General features: G+C 30.8%; 6 protein-coding genes across 6 annotated transcripts; 2 read left to right on the top strand and 4 right to left on the bottom strand.

Annotated features, from left to right (window-relative positions):
* Window positions 1-6055: 6055 nt before the first annotated feature.
* Window positions 6056-6787, bottom strand: LOC130894728 (transmembrane protein 267). Its single transcript, XM_057801695.1, has 2 exons — window positions 6481-6787; window positions 6056-6422 (listed from the first exon to the last, which is right to left on the bottom strand). The coding sequence occupies exons 1-2, from the start codon at window positions 6769-6771 to the stop codon at window positions 6102-6104; spliced, it is 612 nt and encodes a 203-aa protein (XP_057657678.1). The 5' UTR covers window positions 6772-6787; the 3' UTR covers window positions 6056-6101.
* Window positions 6788-7878: 1091 nt separating this feature from the next.
* Window positions 7879-11954, bottom strand: LOC130894717 (xaa-Pro aminopeptidase 3). The gene is made up of 8 exons (XM_057801676.1): window positions 11808-11954; window positions 11531-11757; window positions 11156-11472; window positions 10884-11092; window positions 10114-10284; window positions 9808-10049; window positions 8300-8420; window positions 7879-8095 (listed from the first exon to the last, which is right to left on the bottom strand). Exons 1-8 carry the CDS (start codon window positions 11848-11850, stop codon window positions 7929-7931), a joined length of 1497 nt encoding a protein of 498 aa, XP_057657659.1. The 5' UTR covers window positions 11851-11954; the 3' UTR covers window positions 7879-7928.
* A 393-nt stretch (window positions 11955-12347) lies between these two features.
* Window positions 12348-13121, bottom strand: LOC130894735 (adrenodoxin-like protein 2, mitochondrial). The gene is made up of 2 exons (XM_057801703.1): window positions 12836-13121; window positions 12348-12781 (listed from the first exon to the last, which is right to left on the bottom strand). The coding sequence occupies exons 1-2, from the start codon at window positions 12952-12954 to the stop codon at window positions 12445-12447; spliced, it is 456 nt and encodes a 151-aa protein (XP_057657686.1). The 5' UTR covers window positions 12955-13121; the 3' UTR covers window positions 12348-12444.
* Window positions 13122-13348: 227 nt separating this feature from the next.
* LOC130894737 (60S ribosomal protein L37a) lies at window positions 13349-13844 on the top strand. The gene is made up of 2 exons (XM_057801705.1): window positions 13349-13437; window positions 13514-13844. Exon 2 carries the CDS (start codon window positions 13530-13532, stop codon window positions 13806-13808), a length of 279 nt encoding a protein of 92 aa, XP_057657688.1. The 5' UTR covers window positions 13349-13437; window positions 13514-13529; the 3' UTR covers window positions 13809-13844.
* A 1236-nt stretch (window positions 13845-15080) lies between these two features.
* On the top strand, window positions 15081-15954 carry LOC130894729 (protein mono-ADP-ribosyltransferase PARP11-like). The gene has a single exon (XM_057801696.1). It carries the CDS (start codon window positions 15220-15222, stop codon window positions 15805-15807), a length of 588 nt encoding a protein of 195 aa, XP_057657679.1. The 5' UTR covers window positions 15081-15219; the 3' UTR covers window positions 15808-15954.
* Window positions 15955-19153: 3199 nt separating this feature from the next.
* On the bottom strand, window positions 19154-20807 carry LOC130894724 (uncharacterized). Its single transcript, XM_057801689.1, has 4 exons — window positions 20593-20807; window positions 20150-20537; window positions 19930-20100; window positions 19154-19438 (listed from the first exon to the last, which is right to left on the bottom strand). Exons 1-4 carry the CDS (start codon window positions 20679-20681, stop codon window positions 19184-19186), a joined length of 903 nt encoding a protein of 300 aa, XP_057657672.1. The 5' UTR covers window positions 20682-20807; the 3' UTR covers window positions 19154-19183.
* Between the last annotated feature and the right edge of the window lie 460 nt (window positions 20808-21267).

Here is a 21267-nt window from a genome sequence, read left to right as displayed (position 1 = left end):
GCAAAAAGCTACCAATGTGGTACTTGTGGAAAAGCAATTTTATATACAACTTTTATTATAATTTATATATAGAGAGAAAAAAATTAATAAAAATCCACAAATTTTATTGGTAATTTAAACATTTCTGTGAGGCCGCCATATTGCGAGACGTCATAGGTATAAAATAAATATATTTAATTTATAAATAAATAAAAACTAAGTACAACAGTTCGCTCCGTTGGCAGAATAGTGATACAAGTCAAAATTCATCATATTCTAAATAATTATTCGAAACCAACCAACGACATTACTGTAAATTTCATCAGTCACCGCTAGGAGGTGTGGCTCGTCAATTTGAGTTGTCAATTTTTGGCTTTTATAGAAAAGTGACAGTTGTCATTTTATACCCATGAGAGAATGGCGTATTTGTGAAAATTTCATCGAAAAACGTCTGACTTGATTTTATGTCAGTTTACACAGAAGGTAAGTTTATGTCTTTTATGAAACGTCACTTTTAGGATTCTGTCATTTTTCAGACACGTGCACACGTGTCGAATCCAACCATCATCAACATCTAAGATTTTCCAAAACCAACAAATGTTCAATATAATATAAAATATTGAACAAAAATTGATAAAAAAAATTATTTTTTTCTAAGAATGAGTGCATTTTTAGTATTAGGTTCAAAGTATTTAAAAAAATGCCTTTTAATTTAAGAATAGTTAGGTTAGGTTAGGTAAGGTTAGGTTAGGAGAGCATTGACGTGACTCTAACTCTAAGCAGCACCAGTTGAATTAAATGAAACAAGAAAAGTAAAACAAAGTACATAAATCGTCGTTTATTCGAAACCCTGTTATCCGAAACGTCGGTTAATCGAATGGAATAGAGAAACCAAAAAATCCAAACTAACTACTTAACCCCCGTACGTCATGGTCGTGCTCGTTACTACCATTTTAGTCCAACCGATTGACCAAGACGTCAATCAAATACATCATACAGGTAGTCTCAGATTTAGGGAGTGTCTAGTGGGTGGCTAGAGCCCCAGCTCCTGGGCAGTTAAGGGCCCCGCAAAATTACTAATTTGATCATTTATTTTAAAAGCAATATTGGATCCATAGCAAAATTTCCATTTTTTCCACAAATTTAATTTATTTTTACTTATAATTTATGGCACGAGTACGATTTCCGTGGCGCCATTTTGTAAATCGGCCCAAAATAAGTCGAAAATGAGGAATAAAATTTTTCGATATCTCGTTTCGTTTTCGAGATATCGATACTTGAAGTTGGAAAAATTTATTTTTATTCAATATTTGTATATATCAACCTAATCTAACCCAACCTAGCCCAACCTAACCCAACCTAACATAATCTAACATAACCTAACCTAACCCAACCTAACCTAACCTAACCTAACCTAATCTAACCTAATCTGTTTTTGTTTCAATATAATTTTGTAGTATCAGTGTAAATAATATAAAAATTAAATAAAAAATCTTTTTTTCATTGAATTACAAGATTCATATTGAATTTGAAGTGATAAAATATTCATTTGAAACGAAGTATTGAACGCCATCTGTTCAATAAAGCCAATTTTAAACTGCCGTTTGATTATAACTTCAAGTATCGATATCTCGAAAACGAATCGAGATATCGAAAAATTTCATTCTACATTTTCGATTTATTTTGGTCTAATTAAGCCAAATCCAAATCGCAACGCCACTGAAATCGTACCATCTAATAGGTATATTACATTTTAAAAAGTTTAAGCTGATTTTGATTTTGAAGTGAGCCCCTAGTTAATTTCAGCCACAGGTCTCGCTATTTCTTAATCGAACGCTTAATACAGATACAAATTTCTCAGAACCTCAATAAAACAATAATCCTTCGGCCTCGGGAATTACAAACTACCTTCTTTTGGAAATTCCAAATCAACTTTCTTTTATAATCTTTATATTGTCCTCTCCGATACACCAGCTAGAAAAAACCAACACACTTACATGAATCCAGGCGAGACAACATCTCAGCGGAGCTACGCTACTCCTAGTGATTCGGCACACGCGACTTTTAGTCTAGTTTCACGTTTTGTATATAGTTTTATCGATGTTGTAGTTACTTTGTTTATTTAATAATTACTTTTTCAAATATATCTATCGCGAAGCACCTTTTAGAGCCTTTTGGAACGAGTCCTGCACTACAAAATGGACGTAATGCTGATGACGTTTATACCGGAAACGGAATTAATTGGAGCACTGAAAATTAATTGAAAATCTTACTAGAGAATCAGAAAAAACCAAAGAATTTGGGTAACTAATTGAATTATTCGAGTTAAAATCTTTTTCAAATGTACAAGGTGTCTGTCCGGAAGGAATACATACTTTGTTTCGCCGCCATTTTGGTAAACGTTAGTGTTGACAGTTCATATTTGACAGTCGTGAAGTAGATACGAGGCAAAGTGGTTCGAAACAATCCATCAACCACAATTCGACGTCGTACTCGGGAGCTTGGTTTTCAAAGAACAATTTTGCACAAGAATTTCCATTTAAGATTCGGTGGACACACGAGCTGTCATGGAAAAATCCTAATGAGTCACGAGGCACATTTTCATTCGAATGGATATGTGAATAAACAGAATAGTCGGTTTTGGGCAATGGAAAGCCCTCAAATTATTCATCAGTGGTCTATAATCATAGTAAATCTGCTTACTTAATACTTGAACGGCCCCTAGATACGTCGTATGTTAAAGCATGCAAACCTAACCTAACCTAACCAAGGTTCCTAGAATAATAGAAGGTTTGTGACATGCGCACGTTTTTGTAAACAAACGATCAGCTGCTAGAACACCAGCTACGTCATTATCTTTACATTTTTGTTTTGTTTATATTTTTATGTCAAACAGAACCTCACTAACATTATGTTCGAGGTATGAGGATGTGTTTTATCTCTTGCTGATCTGGCTATACAAACGAATATATTTCTAACTGCTGCGAAGAACCGTTGACATCACTTGTCTACTGCGCATCTTGTTATTGTCACAAACCTTCTATTATTCTAATAACCTTGGATGCAACTTGCTCACGTCAATATTTATCCACGCTACGCCACTGATTTGGTAAACTTAGCATACAGTTTCCGGTTTCCTTTTTTTTATTACTTCGTTTAAAAATAATTTTTCGTTACTATGTTTATTTTTGTTTAATTTACGATCAATAGGTATATCTGAATACCGAAATTATATGGGTATTGGTATATATAAATATACTCGTTAAGTAAATTTTCTGAATTTGGATAATAAATTCATTCAACTTCCGTTGCTACGGCATCCTATATAATTATCATCCAAAAGTGTACTCTGTTACAAATTTCGACCCTTCACGTACCCATCGACGATCATTGGTAGTTTAGTTGCCATAATGCTGTGAACTATTGGCGAGGCGTGTCGGTATCTCGCCAATGTCGTTGTTTCGTTCCCTACCAAAACACCTCCGTTACCGGCGTTTCAAAGCACACTCTACTGTTTACAAGCGATTATAGAATGGTTATCTGTAACTACCAGCTGTATTGAAACTGTGATTGATAGGTAAAAGTTTTTTGAATTGTAAGAAGGGTATATATTAAGGGAGTGATTCATGACGTGGCAACCTACGTGAGCCAACTGGTTTATAGGGTTTTATATGATTAGGACATTTAAATTTATTATAAACAAAAATATATCCTCATAAATATACGCAGCATGTTGGCATTTCTAATACCAATATATAATATAATTGATATTCCTTATCAAAATGTAATTGTTTCATCTCATTTTTTGTTAATAAATCGCTAAATCTCCTCCCCCCATCGACGCATGCGTAGTATTAGATTTGTTTATAAAACCTCCAACTTAAAAAAGTGCCCTAAAGTGTTGAACTAAAAGTGCCTCATATAATAATTGGATATATAATAACTTTACATTCTCAAATATGTATTCCGTACACTATTTAAAAAAAAATGAGAAAATATGTAGTAATCTAGAACTAAGCTGGCCATAGAACTAATATATAATGTAAAATCTTCTTTTTTATATTGGTTAATTGATATGTCACTTGTCATTTAAAAATTATTATAAAGCTCTGTTCCAATGTTGAAAAACACGGTACAGCAACACATAGAGAGTAAATTGAAGAAAATTAAACTCATTTTATAAAAAACAAAAAAACGCGGTATCAAATAATATAAACAATAAGTATGACAGGAATTTTACTATGATATATCTTCCACTGTGATTTTGAAAATGTCTCGAACTAAATAAAAATGCATTGTTGCCAGATTGTAGGATTTTTGAAGGTTATTACATATTATAAGTTTTTAATAGCAAAATGTATTTTCTAAGTTGGTTTGAATGATGATTCTCACAAATACTCTAAAAAAATCTATCCAATCCATTGACATATGAGAAGAACAATACACTCCTGATAATAAAAGGCAATGCTCCGTCTCACCGGATTGTTGTTATATAATTAGCTTAATTAGATAATCACAGTTATGACTTCTATCACTTATTATTCATTTATTTCTGTGGTTAAATCAACAAATTATCATTTGATTCAGTTGGAATCTTTGTCTGTCACATCCACTAAACGAACATTCATGTATCATTTTTTAAATTTGTGTTCTGTGGTAAGTATAGGTTCGCAACTAGTTATACAATTATTTGATTTATCTGTCAGGGGACACTGTATTTATAAAGACAAATAAAGAATAATTGTTATGAATAACGATGTATGCAATTATACGAACGATATAAAAATAAAAGTTTAAGAGATAAGCAACTTTCGAATTTTAATTTTATCCAAAAACTAGAGTATGTATATTGGAACGTTGGCTACCGCCATAGATAACTTTCGATACGAAGAGTAGAAATTACACGATAGATATCCTCGACAATCATTATATACCAATAATGTAAACACCTAAAAAGATTTAGAAATCAGTGAGCTCCAAGAAAAGTCAAGCAGTTTTTCAATTAACAAGAAACAACCTAAAGACTCAAACAATACTGACAAATGACAAATGACGTTCTGTAATCGGCATATTGAGAAGTTATTTAATTTTCATTTTATTGCCGCAGGAATGTAAAATTATTGATTATTATTAAAATTATTTCCTATATAAATTAGTCCTTAATATTTAACTAAATCCTGGTATGTTGTCTTGCACCCAGAAGCGGATACAAGCCCGACTTTTGGGAGAACTCTTAAATATTTAAAAGGTACTAATATTTTAGGAAATTGACAATAGAATAGCTTCCGATCAAAACACTATTTACAAAGAATAAAACTGTATTAAGACATTAACACAATTATAACCTAATACTGCTTTGAATATTTGTATATACAATTTGAGAGTTGAAAACGTTTTAAACCAGATAAATTCCTGATATTATTACTTTTGTGGGTGTATTTATATAAAGGCCAATAAAGAGCATATAAACTAAAGTAAAGCAAAAGAGCCAAGCAAATCAAAATTGCCAGTTTATATTGTTTGCAACAGACCTCTTAGGGATTTGGGGGGAGGTTCCCCCGTGGATCCACGCTTAATTGCTCCTTGATGTTTTAGTAAACAAATTTTGATGTTAGAATAACATTTTTTATATACAGGATGCTTCTAAATTTATAGGACAAAATTCAGGTGATTACTCGTATGAAATTAAGATGGGGATTTCTTATAAAAAAATTTCCTTAGTCCACCCCTTTTTGAGATATGAGCATCACCCTTAAAAAGTAGTGACTGAAATTGAGTTTTCTAAAATTTCAATCATGCTAGAATCTGGAAATTCTGTAACTTTCATGCATTCACAAAGGACTAACCATGGGTATTGTTCAATATTCCTTTTACATTATATGGGGGTAAAATTAGTATTCACCTCCAGAATTTTGTCGCATGATTTCAAAAACACCCTGTATATTCAAAACAAAGTATCTTATCACAAATTTAACGATTTTTTTTACCGTTAAAACTAATTACTACCTGGTTTTAGATATATGTTTTCAATAATTACAAAAGAGGATGTGTAAATTTGTAAGAAATAAAAACAAGTACACCTGTCACTTTATTTTTTCTTTACAAATAATGAATGCATAACTTTATATCACAGTCATATCTACAAATTTATTTGGTATACTTAAATTTTCATTGAAAATTTTTATGAAAAAAGGTAAAACAGTGATAATTCCTATGTACATTATATAGGGTACTGGTACCGTTGAGCCGAATGGATAAAACCAATACCCTCTTCTTGTCGCATCTCTTGTATGATGACTACCAAATGCTGTTAATAAAATAAACCCAAATCTTTTTAACACAACAATTTCCGAAAAATAACTTATTATAAGAATTAAAATGCATAATAGAAATGGAAACGTCGAGCAATGAAGGAATGGTCTCCTTTTTAAGTTTGTAGCATCCTGAAATAGAATAATTCACTTGTAAATCATACAATTATTATTATTATAAAGTTCTTGCCTTCAAATTTAATGATTTTGCTTCAATAAAATGATCCAAATCTATAATAGAAGATAACAAACTACATGTAAATATTTCTATTATTTTTCCTGTAGCGCTAACATATCTGGAATGGAAACAAACTATCGACCAAGATAAACCACCAATTAAAAAATGAGTGGCATTATCAAATAACGCTTGAAAAACTTGTAATCTGCTATAACTCACCGCGGTGTCACCTATAAAAGCTGTTAAGCAAATTAAAAATGCTAGATAAGTTGTAGGTTTATTTATATTAGATAATAAAAACATTAAACTAACAATAAAAATTTACAGGTTACTTCAAAAATAAAACTTCTTCTTTTTTATTTTATTAGGATGTGGTTTATACGTATCGTTTACCTACTTATAACATAGATAAATATTACTCTAATTTGTGAGCCGAAAGATTTCAATGGAAAACTGAGGATGTAAAAAAATTAAAAACAGAAACTTTAGTTTTATAAACAAAGATCAAATATTCTATACATAAAATAGAAACAAAAAATGTAACTAGAGGGAAAAAGTAACGTAGGAAAGTTAGCAAGGAAAACATAGTATTTGTACATCATTAATAATTATTATTTCTTCAATCAAATCTTGTCAAAAAGTGTATTTATTCGTCGCTTTTTACCGTATTTTAATTTGTAGCTTAACTAGTCAGTAAATTACAATTTAATGTCATTATTTAAAACCTCATTTTGCTGATCATCTTTTGCATAGAATCTCAAATATTGTACGATAGTTCTATGTAGCAATTTGTAAATTGGAAAAAAAATTTATTCATAAGTATTTTATCGAAATTAGATTAATTCAAGCAGTTCCCCAATTCATTTATCTTATCTTGATAAACGAATTCAATCATTTTTCTTCCAAGTAAGGTTACAACTTGACGTTTGATCACAAAACATAATCCACTTCCACAACGTGTTGAGTTTGCAGCGAACGATTCCGCTATGGCTTTACAACAGTCGCACAACGGTTTTGTCTGCTGAATGGAACCAATGTATTGTTTCAGGATGTTTTTTAGTTGCAGGTTTATGTTCAAAACTAAACATACCCTTAGTACTGACGCGTTTCACATTTGATAGATGAAGGATGTCACTTGTCACAAGGACGGTATACATAATTATTTTGTTAAAGCAGATGATCACAGATTTTATTAGAATGTAATAAATGAATTGAAACGAATTATAAAAATGATTTATCACTGCAGCAGTGGAAGTAATATTTAATGTCGTTTTTCTCCAGATATATTTCATTTTTTTGTTGTCAGTACGCACATAATGTTCTTAATTTGCATTTATGTAAAAAATAGTTATTCAATATCTATTTTATAACAAATAAAACATAATTTAAAAAGTAAATAATACATTGAAAAAAGTTTCAATACATTATATTTACAAAAATTGACCTTTACATATGGAAATTCACTGGTTTTCACTTGATAATCTTTCAATATCGTCAATATATTTGGGACATTTTCTACTTAGTACAACTGGACCATTTACGGTTATTAAAACATCGTCTTCTATCCGTACACCGATACCACGATATTTTTTAGGCAGTAATTTGTTATTTTCATTTATATAGATTCCTATAAATAAGAAACAAATCAATGGACATATGTTTTCACGTAATTTCAGCTATTTTAATCATTTAAAATGTTTTTTGCATATGAAAATCCATTTAATTTACCACATAAGTACATTTTTAGACACAGAGACTTTTTTTAGTATTAAAATATAAACTTTACTAGTGTAACTAAAATATAACGGTATTTATAATTAACACAACTAACCTGGTTCAATAGTTATGATCATTCCAGGTTCTACTTGCATATTTCTTGTAACAGTAGGAGTATCATGAATATCCATTCCTAGGTAATGAGAGACGTGATGTGGACATAACTGATAAGCAGCCTAAAAGTTATATACATCTCGAATTCATAGTTTTTGTTTAAACAACAGTGGTACTTTTCAAAGGCGTAATACATACTCTCTGCTTTTATCAGAATGGAATCGCTAGTGACCGAATATAATGACAATTCAATAGAAATAAGAGACTGTGTGAAAGCGGGGAATAGAACATACTTCAGTCTCCAATGACTGTTAAAGTCACATTTACTGAATTGGAGAACGAAAAATCTGATCTGGAGCGAAACCTGAGTTTTAAACAGCCACGAGGAACGCCTCTACTGGCTCTATGAAGACCCCAGCCTTATGACAGAAGTCAAGAGGACCAGACTCAGGTGGCTAGGCCACTTGGAGCGTATGCCTGACGAGCGGGGGTACCGGCAGAAGCCTGAGAGTCGGTGACTGCCTGGGTAATGGCTGGACGATGTTGAAGAGGATCTATGGGAGTTAGGTGTGAGGGGGTGGAGATGTCGAGCGTTGAACCGTGATGACTGTAGGAATGTGTTAGATGAGGCCAAGGCTCTTTGAGGGCCGTAGTGCCAGTGGTAGTAATAGTAGTTTCACCAGAGTGTAATACGCCCCTGCCTCTAGTAGTAGTTAATCTGATATAGGTTTTAATACATAACTAAGTTTGCTGTGTTTATTGTACTGTTAATGTATTTTCCAGATTTGATTTGTACATCTACGATGTCTACATCCAAAATATTTTGTTTTAATTCAATTCAATTAACTTAGCAATGAAGTTGGGTGGTGACACAAATATCAAGAAACTTTACGAATCTTTGAGAGAAAACTTATCAGAAGGATATAGAAAAAAATTAGAATGAATAAAGCACACTGGAGAATCCGAAATAATAGAGAAATCGATGAAATACTAGGCATGAAAATATGATCAGATTCATTAAAGCCCAAAGGTTGAGATCATTTGGCCACATTAAAAAATTGGAGGATAACAGATGCCTAAGAGAATCATTGATGCCACAATATAAAGCAGTAGACAAAAAGGCATATCAGATCAAGTTTACAAAGACTGTGGGAGGATGGGGAATGATAATGAAGAACAAGTCTGGAGGAGAATTGCCGAGGAAGTAAAGGCTCACAATGAGCTGTCCTGTCAAAAAGCAATCAATCCATTCTAAAAACAGGTAGATACCTCAAATAGAATTAAATAAAGTTATTAAGACATGCAGTGAAGTCACAAATATAACCTATAAATTTTTCAACATCGATGAATTCTAGGTTAGTTCATTTGGTTATGTTATTCTTCTTTTCCCAGTTCATAGTGGAATTGTAGAGGATCAATGACTGTTGAGTACATAGGCCCCATCGTACCTCACTTAAAACTACCAAAGGTCAATGTCCTTCAAGAAACTAATCAGGCACTTAAACTTACTTTCATTAAATAGGGACTTGACGGTTGGGCACCTAATAATCCAACTTCCTGTAACCTTTTACCTAATAAATAACACATACTTTCGAATAACATGTCTAGAGATGGAAATTTATTACACATTTCAATCAGTTCTTTATTAACGTCATAGACTACTTCGTATATGAGACGTTGCTCTTCTGTAAATTTCCCACTGATCGGCCAAGTACGTGTTATATCGCTAGCATAACCATGTAATTCACATCCTGAAATAAAAAATTTGAAACTAATAGCAGTAAAATATCAATATTTGGAACTAGTATAGTTTACCTCCATCCATAAGTACCATTTCCCCAGCATCTACCACTTGGTTGTTATTAATATAATGTATAGTAGTAGCTCTAGTACCTCCTGCGATTACTGGGGGATAAGCTAAATATTCAGCACCCCTTAAACGACATTCGTAGTCGAATTTAGCGAATAAATGATTTTCGGCAATACCTGAAAATCAAAAGTTACAAACAGTACTACAAGGTGTGTTAGAAAAGTTATGACTGACAAAACTACGGACAACTTTATGTCTATTGCCTCTTCCATTGCCCCCCAATAAAAATCTCAACTAAATAGAGCAGTGGTTATTTTTCAACAGGAAATTTACATAAATTATTGATTGAGTATTGCCAATTAATTAATTTATTAGACTTTTTAAGACTAGTGATTTTAGCCAGGCAAATGCCCAATGGGTTGGATATTTATAAAAGGTGCAAAGACTGAGGAATTACCCTAAAACATCCAACGTTTGGACATTTATAACTAAAAGTGTGCCAAAATCTCCACCTACAATGCGATAGTTGGAGTAACCGCAAAAATGGATCCATTATTAATTTCACAACCTCAAACAATTATTGTGGGGTACGTTATGACTAAAAACAACAGTTACAATGCTGAATATCTTGCTCATTTCATTACAAATGTAGTAGAAATACAAAAAGTTTTGGTGGTAATTGGTGATAATATAAATTTCCTCATATTGAAAATCAGTCTTGTTACTTTTCTCAGACACCTTGTAATAATTTTTATTGATATAGCTGTTTATTAACCTGGTCTAGATACAGATATTGTATCCATGAAAGCTTGAGCAGTGATATCGCACGCCTTTTGCATTAAAGCAATCTCCGAAGGGCTTTTATACAATCTCAATTTGTGTAATAATGGCTTAGGGTTTTCCCAATGTTTATTACCAGTTTCGTCCATGAAATTTTTCACGCTCAAATGCACGTTTCTCTGAACAGGCGTTAAGAAATCGTACCTGAAATTAACTATATAAATTTAGCTACATATTTGTCTTTGTTCGTTATAAATCGTTACTTACCACAAGTTTAAATTTTTTTTGGATTTCTGGAAAGAAAATATAAATTTATCAAGTTCACTCATAGGTAAACTTTCGTTTACTCCAAAGAAATTATTAGCGTCTTCAGGATGAGTTCTAGGACCATCCCAAAGTTCGGCGTGTTCATCTTTGTCTCTAGTGAATAAAGTGGTGGAGAAATTACCACTACTGTCTGAAGTAAGAACAACACAACAATCAGGCTCTAAACAGCCCGTTAAATAGAGAAATTCTGTATTTTGACGGAAAACATAAGGAATTTTATCAGACATATACTGTTTAGAAGCTGCTGGTATAACAACCTAAAAATATATATATAAAAAGTAATAATTAATTTCAACAATATTATTTGGATCTTACTAAGTGATCTTTAGATTTTAAACAATTCTTGAAAGTAAACTTTGTAATAGCATCCATAAATTTACATCTTCTTGATTGGTATTCAAATTTAGTTATCATAGGTGTAACTTCACCTTCATTTAAAATATGAGGGTGCGTATCGGAAGTGGGTTGTCCTAACACTCTTTTAACACATTTGTTCACTTTACTACCCAATTTTGTGGCTTGATTAGAAAAGTGTTTAACGCCTACAAATTGAATATTTGAAATATACGAATATCTCGTATGCACAGCTTACCATTTTTTAGAGTTAAAGAATAAAGTAAATGGCTTAGATACATTGTTTTATTGTAATATCACAGTAAATTTTTTTATATATATTTGATTAGCATTATGATTTACGCATTTTCAGGTTATGTTTTGACACATAGCATAACTAATGTGCGGAGTTATTCCACTTGTTTGGTTTAAATCATGAATACAGCGCTTACAGTGGATGGACTAGAAAGCAATAATGACGAAAATTATACTGAAAATGTTCGAATCAAAATAACTTTATGAGAAATTGCACAAACAACGAATAGCTAATTATTAATGATGAAGAAAATAAATTGTCGGATACAATTTGTAAAAAATTAATCTTATTGAAACAAGAAATGATGACACTAGCGCTAAGGATGAACAGGTTCATTACGGGATTTTAGTGCAGCATTTACATAAGAATTCTGTGCTTTGTGAAAAATATGTAATAACAACGTGTGGTTTATATTTCTTAATAACAAACGGATTTTCTCTTTCGCGTTACGTAACAGAACAGGTTAAAATTATAAAAACTAAATTTTTCCAATTGATATTAAGCTTTTAATAATAAACTAATATGATACAAAAACAAATATTATGCATAAAATTACAGTACACATATAAAACTAGTTATATTAATTTGTCCTTGCATCATGTACAGTTGCTGGCACTTTGAGTTCCATTCCATCACATTTTTCATCTAAATAGACCTGACAACCTAATCTAGAGGTGTCTGTTAAATCGTAGGCTAAGTCGAGCATATCTAATTCTTCGTCTGTTGCTGGGGGCAAACTATCAAAGTTTTCTTGTTTAAAAATAAGGTGGCAAGTCGAACAAGTTAAAGTGCCTTCACAAGCACCAAAACCATCTATATCTATGTGATTATTAATGACAACGTCCAAAATATTTTCACCAACTTTAGCTTTTGTTTTTATTTTAGTTCCATTTGCTTTGACAAACGTAATTTCTATTCTGAAACGAATTAATATAACGTGAAGCGAATAAAATGTAAAATAAAGTACTTACTCTTTTTTATTTAATGCTGGTTGTCCCATACAAAATTGCCTTGAACTATTTCTGACTAAATTCGCACTCACACATCTTCCTAGAGGTAGCGTATTTCTTAAAATTACATTTAAAGCCATTTTAAATCGTTATTAGCACAACTATAAAATTATTAAAATAATAAATACAGAATTATATAATAAATATCAAATCAATTTTTTATTGCATTAGATGTGGATAATTATTTAAACTTTCACTTAAATACTATTCGCTAAAAATGTGGTGTTACAAGTCCATCCTAGTTTTTAATTTTGACATTAAAATAATAAATCTTAATCTTCTTCTTTTTTTGTTCCAGTTTTATCTCTAAAATAAGATGGCTTAATATACAACAGTAAATGTTGATCAATAAATAAATAACAGATTATTGCTATATTTTGGAAAAACCTTAAAATTTCATATAATAATTCATTAACTAATCGTGTATACTTTTATATGAAGATAGTGATTTACAAATTAGTTGGTTGGCTTAACTGACTAGACTGACTTATTCTGTCATTTAGTCAACCATCATTCTTTCATTATCTATACACCAATTGTTGTGCACGTGTTGAATCTAATAGGTGAGTTCTTTTCGTTTGTTTATATATCTTAAAATAAATCTAATCTAAAATTTGCTTACACGTATTGTTATTAAAGGTTCCAAATCAACAAAATGGCCAAACGTACAAAGAAAGTTGGAATCACAGGTAAATACGGTACCCGTTATGGTGCTTCTTTACGTAAAATGGTAAAAAAAATGGAAATAACACAGCACGCTAAATATTCCTGCAGTTTCTGTGGTAAAGACGCAATGAAAAGGAGTTGTGTTGGTATCTGGTCTTGCAAACGGTGCAAGAGGACTGTAGCAGGAGGAGCTTGGGTATACTCTACTACCGCCGCAGCATCAGTTAGATCTGCCGTCAGACGTCTTAGGGAAGTTAAAGAACAGTAATTTTTTATGTAGTTAATAATAAAAATTATTTAAAAACTTGGTAGTTTATTTCTAAAATTGTGAAGATTATGAACAAGAATGTTTAACTTTAGTTCTCTGATCGAGAAACCTGATTAGTTCGGAATATGATTATTATTGTAACTTAAAAATTGATGATGGGTATAAGTTTACATATACGTTTTTAATTTGTGACTAAAAGATGTAAAAACATACTTTCAATTTAATATAAAATATATTAAATATCAATAACTAAAGAAAAAGTTGGGTTATTTAAATTGGTAATAAATCACAAAATTGTTATTTTTAGTCTATAAAAATTTGTTATGAGTTAAAAGTAATAATACTATTAATAAGATTTCTATTATCATGGATTTGAGATTCTAACATTCAAAATGGTACAATGAAATATCACACCTTATACTGTATGGTATAAATTTTATAACCAATTTTCAACTAACTTCCTGTTGACCAATCAATTCGAAGTTTTGCTTTTTTGACCTCTGATGACAATACTTGAATCAATTAACAAATCAAAGAATTAATTGACCAATTAGTGATAATTAAGACAATATTTGATATAGAGAAATTGGTTCATAGGTATAGATAGCGTTAGTAACAATTATACTTTCTATATACATTACATTAGGTGACACTATTAATTTTTAACAATTAGAATACAAATTTCGATTAGAATATTTTAAATAACTATGGATCTAAGTAAATACAATGGAACTGGATGTCTTTGCATTAGCTATTGAATACGTGGTCCTAATTACTTTAATTTACATAAGAATTCTACAAAATGAAATATCTTAACAGACGAAAAGTTAGCGTTATGGATATCCATGCTCCATTTCTTCGGTTGCCAAACTTAATAAAAAGTAGAAAATGACAGGATAGGGGAGGTGGCGGACAAGGTTGGTACGTATGACGTCGGAAGTTGATAAGAGTTTGATAAAATATAAAAATTTATTAAACAATAACAAAAGTGTGAGCACTTAAATTTTATATCCTTTGTCTTTAATTTTTCCTTTTTAGAGCCGTTTGCACCGACAAAACAATAAAATCGGTTTTGCAACAAACCATGCTTTTGTCAAAAATGATTTTCTTTGGTTTATATCAAAGGAAAAAAATTGCTGGATCATTATAAAAGCAGAAATAAATAAGTTTAAAAATTCTTTGAAATAATTGGTATTCTCTAACATCAACAACCACATAAATAAATAGGTCAAATTTGTTTTATCTATGATATAAAGATTGACAAATGTCAATAGAAAACATTGGAGAATCACGATACATTTTTTGAAAGTGTCTAATTAGCAAATTCCTAAATGTTTATCTCTAGTAAATGATAGTCTATTGTTTATTCGAAACTACGTATACATAAGTTTTCCCAATCAAAATAGTTAATATGTTAGTGGAACAATTGGAATATTTACTTCCAAATTCTTGGATACCAATGGATTTGAGACACGAAAAATTCAAAGTAGTACAACTTCACCCATCTACTACAGAATATCATGTTGTTCAATCACAACTTGGGTATGGAACTCCATATTTCAGTGCGATTCAAGGTGTGTACAGGGTTCAAAATCCAATATTATATGCAAAATTTCGAATAAAAGCTTATGATTTTGAACAAAGAGGACAATACTCAATCAAATCACTTTTCCACGATACAAGCAGAGAGAATGTCGAGTCGATATGTAGTTTCAATTTCGATTGGAGATTTGGTGAACGTTTCAAATTCGGACCCGGAGTTTATTTCTCAACAAGCCCATATTTGGCTAACAAACACTCTTCTAAAAATAACGGGTTGTTCAGGACCATGTTCTTAACACAGGTACTTACTCAGAATATTCAGACAGTTCCCGGTGAAATTTTTCTACCTGACTATGGATTTGATACTGCTCTCGTCCATAATGGGGAGACTTATGTTAAATATTTTGATGGAGAGTATTATCCGCAATATTTTATAAACTATATCACACAAACATAGAGAAAACTGTGTTTGTCGAAATTTATATTTTTAATAATACGTAGACATATCTATAAAAAGGATAAATAGTTTTGAGAATACAAAAGCACATTCAATAACTTGCTTTTGTATCTTACTACATAAATCTCCCAAAATATAATTTTTTAACAAGTTTAAAAAATATATGAAAGCAGTTTTTATTTGTCTAATTCAAAGTTTGGGATTGAATAATTTTGTCAATAAAAAATTGGAAAGTACATAATTGAGTCTCCAAAGATAGATTCTTGCCATATTTTTGTATGACTTTTAATAAATAATGATTGCTCACTATTATTCACATTAACAAGTTACTACAGATGTAATTCATATATTTTTCTGTAAGAGATGCAAAATGTTGATAAAAGTGCTTAAGCACAGTGATTACTACGCATTAGGTACTTATTATTTTTTATGACCTTTCAGTTGAGGCTTAGACCAGGGTAAAAATGATAAAAACGGTTTATTTCAAACTACAAGTCCTTTGAAAAATAGTTAAATAGCAAAGTTGTAGATAATAAAAAGATCTACAACTTTTGTATTACACTTTTTTCAAATAACCTCAAAATTTATGTGAAAAATTGAAATAACAAAGTTTTTAGATTTTGTTTTTATCTTTTACAAAAAACATTTTTTATCACGAAATCTTTTATTCCCCTAAACACAAACATGTAATTTATTTGATTTAAAATATTTTTCATTTTGATATAAATTTTGAGTTATATGATAAAAGTGTAAATACAAAAGTTATAGATCTTCTTATTTTACCTAAAACTTTGCTATTTAACTTTTTTCTATAGGACATGTACCCACACCTTTCCATTTTCAGACCTCACATCGCCCTTAAATAATTTTCCTCCATTTTCATTATATTCTCCTTCTTTTCCAATAGTTTTCATCCTACTATTATTTTTTTTGTTTCGAAAATTACCGACCCTGGTCTAGTTATTTATTATAGATATAATTGTTACCATATCTGTTACCAAAAATAGTCATATTTGTAGGTAACTCTGAATATATATTTTTATTTTCATTATTAACTAATTTTCGTTTTAAAATGAAAATATAATGTTACTTCCAAACGCGAAAACATTGAGAAGACTTTTTGGTATCATTATGATTTCAAAATAAATAAAGTGAATAATGGTTTCAATATTTCATTAGGGTACAATTTCATGTTGCCCGACACTGGCTTATAGCGTCGAATGAGGTTATGTTATGTTATATGATAATATCAGCTCATCTGTCCTCACTTCGATATAGTGAGTCGTATGGAATAAAGTTCATTGTATTCTAACCCAAAAGGCACTAATCAATACAAAACTAAAATTCCTAAATCTTAACTACGATGTTAATCAGTAAGCAATTATCAAAAAACAAGTAAATATATCTTCAATCTTTTAATATTTTCGAAAAAGAAAAGTTGGTGCAGCATACATCTGATTTAAGTATAATTAAATGAGTTCAAATAATCTGAGATTTCATGCAAAAGGAATGCTCCAGGCCAGCGTCAACATGAAATCGCACCTTTATAAACACTTTTTTTGTACTTGAACCATTAATCACCAATATGCAATTTTAAAATTAGGTTAGGAACACTTTTTGTATTTCAAGAGTCTAACAGATGTTTCAGTTTTGTTATATTGAATCTTTATTTAAGAATTTATCGTTTCGACAGTTATAAGTTTGTATTGTGCTTTATTTGTTTCTAGTTAGGATAAAAATATTTGAAAAAAAGACTGGATTTTATAATAGTTTTTAAAAATTTGTATTTTATTCTTGATAAATAAACATTGTCATTAAAAGTTTGGTTACAACTTCTTTCCCTCTAATCCCTGATGGATTTATACACAAGTTTGCGTGCGTTCACGCAAAGTAAATAATTTTCTCACTTCATGCTCATTTTTTATTATATTAGAACATGAATAAAGGCCGCTTGACATAATTCAATACCATGTGCAAGAAATTGCATGCAAGTCTCTGTAAATAGTAAAAGTAAACAAATTCCTAACCTCAAATTTTATCTGATGAGAACGAGAGAAAAAATGAATATTGTAGGGACGTTTTTTATGATTTCAACAATGAAAATACCAAAGCTAAGTTTTACGAAGTTGAGCCAAAAGTAACTAGATTGCAACTTGCACGCAATAAAAATGACACAAAACCGATAATGTCAAGATCTTGCATGAAGCAATCAGATGAACTTCATCTGCGCGTGCTTTAGATCAAGAAATATTGCGTCTTGCATTCATATATATAATACTCTTATATAGACAGTCAGTATAGGTAAAAACGTCCTTACGTTACGGTGCCCATATTCATTTTCTCCTTCGTTCTAGGCACTTTATCTATACTGCGCATGCTTGAGAATGCGCAGAACCGAGCTGGAACCTCAGAGGATCGTTGTCATTCTGTCTCATAGAGATATTACAGATGGAGTGGGCATGCTATAGGCACCCACAAGTGGGAGCGTCTGGCCGATAGAAAGTGAGAGAAATAATAATTTATCTATTGCTGTCTTTGTCTAATGGCGCATGCGCGTTGATTAGATTGCGTGTCACACTTTACCGTTGCCCGTTGAATCAGAGACACGCATGCGCCGTACGCAACAAAATAAAGAGAGAAATACATAAATGTAGGCATGCCTACTCTATTGGTAATATCTCTATGTTCTGTCTTCCTTAGTCGGAACGGCTTCCACTGTCCATATATATGCTTGTATTGCATCATGTCAAGCGGCCTTAAAGCGAATTGTAAAGTTTCAACTATTTTTGTCAAATGGAGTGGAAGAACGTGTGATATAACTATTTTTTTGCAACGAAAAAATGGGAATCGACATTATTTTCTTCATAACTCGCTTAGTTTTAATGCTAGGAACTTTTTAAAAAAATAAAGGTTTTTTGAAGGACTTTAAAAAAGTTTCTATAAGTTTTCCACGAACAATGCATTTTTATAAGCTACAATTCTGGTTTTCACAGGTTAAGTTAGGTTAGGTTAGATTAGGTGCATATTTTTCCACTTAGTCGCGAAAAACACTCTAGAAATGTGGTTTTTTACCTGAAACTCGACAATTTCTCGACAAAAAAAAAAAGTTTGAAGAACGAAAGTTACTTAGAATTAATCAATTTATCGATTTCTACACTTATATTCAATGAAAAATTGTTCACCCCCAGGGAAAAGCGATCCTCGGCATAGGGTAGATTTTGAAATAAAGGGTAAGTAGAATCTGATTCCAAATTTTTATTTTATCCACTAATGACGTTATGAACCAAATGAAATTTGATCCCAAAGTTTCAAATGAAAAAAGGTTTTCATTCAAATAAAAACAAAAATTATTTTAAACTTTATTGAAATAAAATTATCACATACTTTGGGCTTGTGTAGCGGCCCATTTCTGAACGCAAGATAATGATGGTAGCGGTATTTTCAAAACATTTTTCATATATAAATAACATTTCTTAGAACCCATGTGTCTTATTGTGAACGCTGTAGCTAAATCATCATTCGACCAAACAGCCTTTTTACCTAATAGCAAATTGATCTGAGCATTACTGAATATATTTCGTAAAATATCATCTTCTGCTCTATTTCTTTTTTTCAAGTGGATAGCTTTTATCTAAAATATTATATAAATGACCCGAAAATCCTAAGAGAAGAACTTTGTTAATTGAATAAGTTAGAAAGATAATTAAATACAACAAAAAGCAGGTAAAAAACATGGACTGAAAATGAGAAGGAAACTTCTGAGATAAAACTATATATTTTGGGTGGGATGAGGAATTTTTTTTATTGTGAGGAGGATCCTGATATTTGAGTTCCTCCTCTGCAGGCCTGGCATTGTGGTGATTGGTTTAAAGAAGAAGAAAGAGGAAAGCTCCTACATAAACGACAGTTCTTCCATATTTAAGGATATAACTTTTTATGTATAAGTTTTTATGTTGTTTTTTGTTCATTATTAAATGAGAAAGCAGGTAATCAATTTGCTATAACAATTGCTCTGGATTAAATAAAAAATAGAGGAACAAATACTTAACAAGGTGAATTTCTTCAATGAAATCAATATTAATAATGAAATTTAATAATACAATTATGAATAAATTTACTCACCCTAGCAGTACGTATTGATTTATTAATAGCGTTCAACTTATTTTCACAACTTTTTAATTCATTTTCTAAACCTCTACTAGTTTCTTCTAATTCTTTATTGAGATCAACTTCACGTCGTACTTCATTTAAATCTAATGGACCATTTTTCAAAACAATATCAGATTCAAGTACCTAAGACAATTCAGTTGAAGATAAGCCTTATTTTATAGCTAAGCCTTACTTGGTTTGTACTATTTGTAGATTGTGCTATATCTTGATAATTATCCATGTCTGTATCATAATCACTGTCACTAATATCAAAATTTTTATATTGATTTGATCCTAATTTAAGTTTAGGTACAGCACTCGAGCTTAATTGCCTTTTGAAATTTGGATTATTGAATTCTTCCTTATAGTTTCTAATATAATCATCTAGGTTAAAATGAACCGAACAAACCATCAACCCTTTCACATGATCATATTTTTGCAAACCACATTTTAATTTCCACAATTTACGAAGTTTTTTAATAACAGGGAATTTATGAAATTTATAAGGAGAAAATGAATTTTCATCAAATTTTTCAAATTTATTTGGGCATGATTTTACGGCGCATTTGAATGGTGCAGTACTGAAACCATGTTTCATTAAAAAAATAATTAAAAAGATAATGTATTAGTACTTACAATTTGTTTGTATCACATTTTACTTTTTGAATATAATCAGGTATTGTGTTAAGCAAATCATTTATTTCATGAGAGACTGTAGCCATCATTTATCAAGAGAAGCATTAAAAAATGCACGCTTGTTCTTCTTTTTATACTTTGGTACTTTTATATATATATTTATAGTGAATTTTAGTTGTTTATCTTTAGACTTACCCACAATATTGACATTAAACAGATGGAAATATATATAGATCATATGAAATGGGTACGTTCCATATAAAACCTACAACGATTGAAATATATATATTGTATCGTTCCATTTGATATAAGAAGCGTTATATATTAGCAAACGTTTATAGATGAAGTAAATTTCATTAAATAATTTAGGCCGAAGAGATCTTTCATGAAAACATGACGAAATAAGTCACCATTTACAATTTCGAAACTAACATTGTAGTGATAGTGTAATCAGTTTCGTCAATATATAATTTAAACATTTTTTCCACTAAGCCACCATTTTACAAAATCTTAGAGCACCCAAGATGTACGTTCCATTAAAACATGAAATGAGGTTTCAAAGGTCGCGAATGTGGGCACTGGATAGTTTAAGGGAATAAACTTAGGTTTAACGCGCGGGCGTTTTAGCAATACAAATTGTTTTCTTCTACTTATGATTCGTGACGACATCGTAAT

This window comes from Diorhabda carinulata, chromosome 6 (genome assembly GCF_026250575.1).
Source record: "Diorhabda carinulata isolate Delta chromosome 6, icDioCari1.1, whole genome shotgun sequence".
In the NCBI taxonomy this organism is placed as follows: domain Eukaryota; kingdom Metazoa; phylum Arthropoda; class Insecta; order Coleoptera; family Chrysomelidae; genus Diorhabda; species Diorhabda carinulata.
The sequence above is the reverse complement of the archived record's forward strand: the minus strand, read 5'-3'. Positions and strand labels throughout refer to the sequence as shown.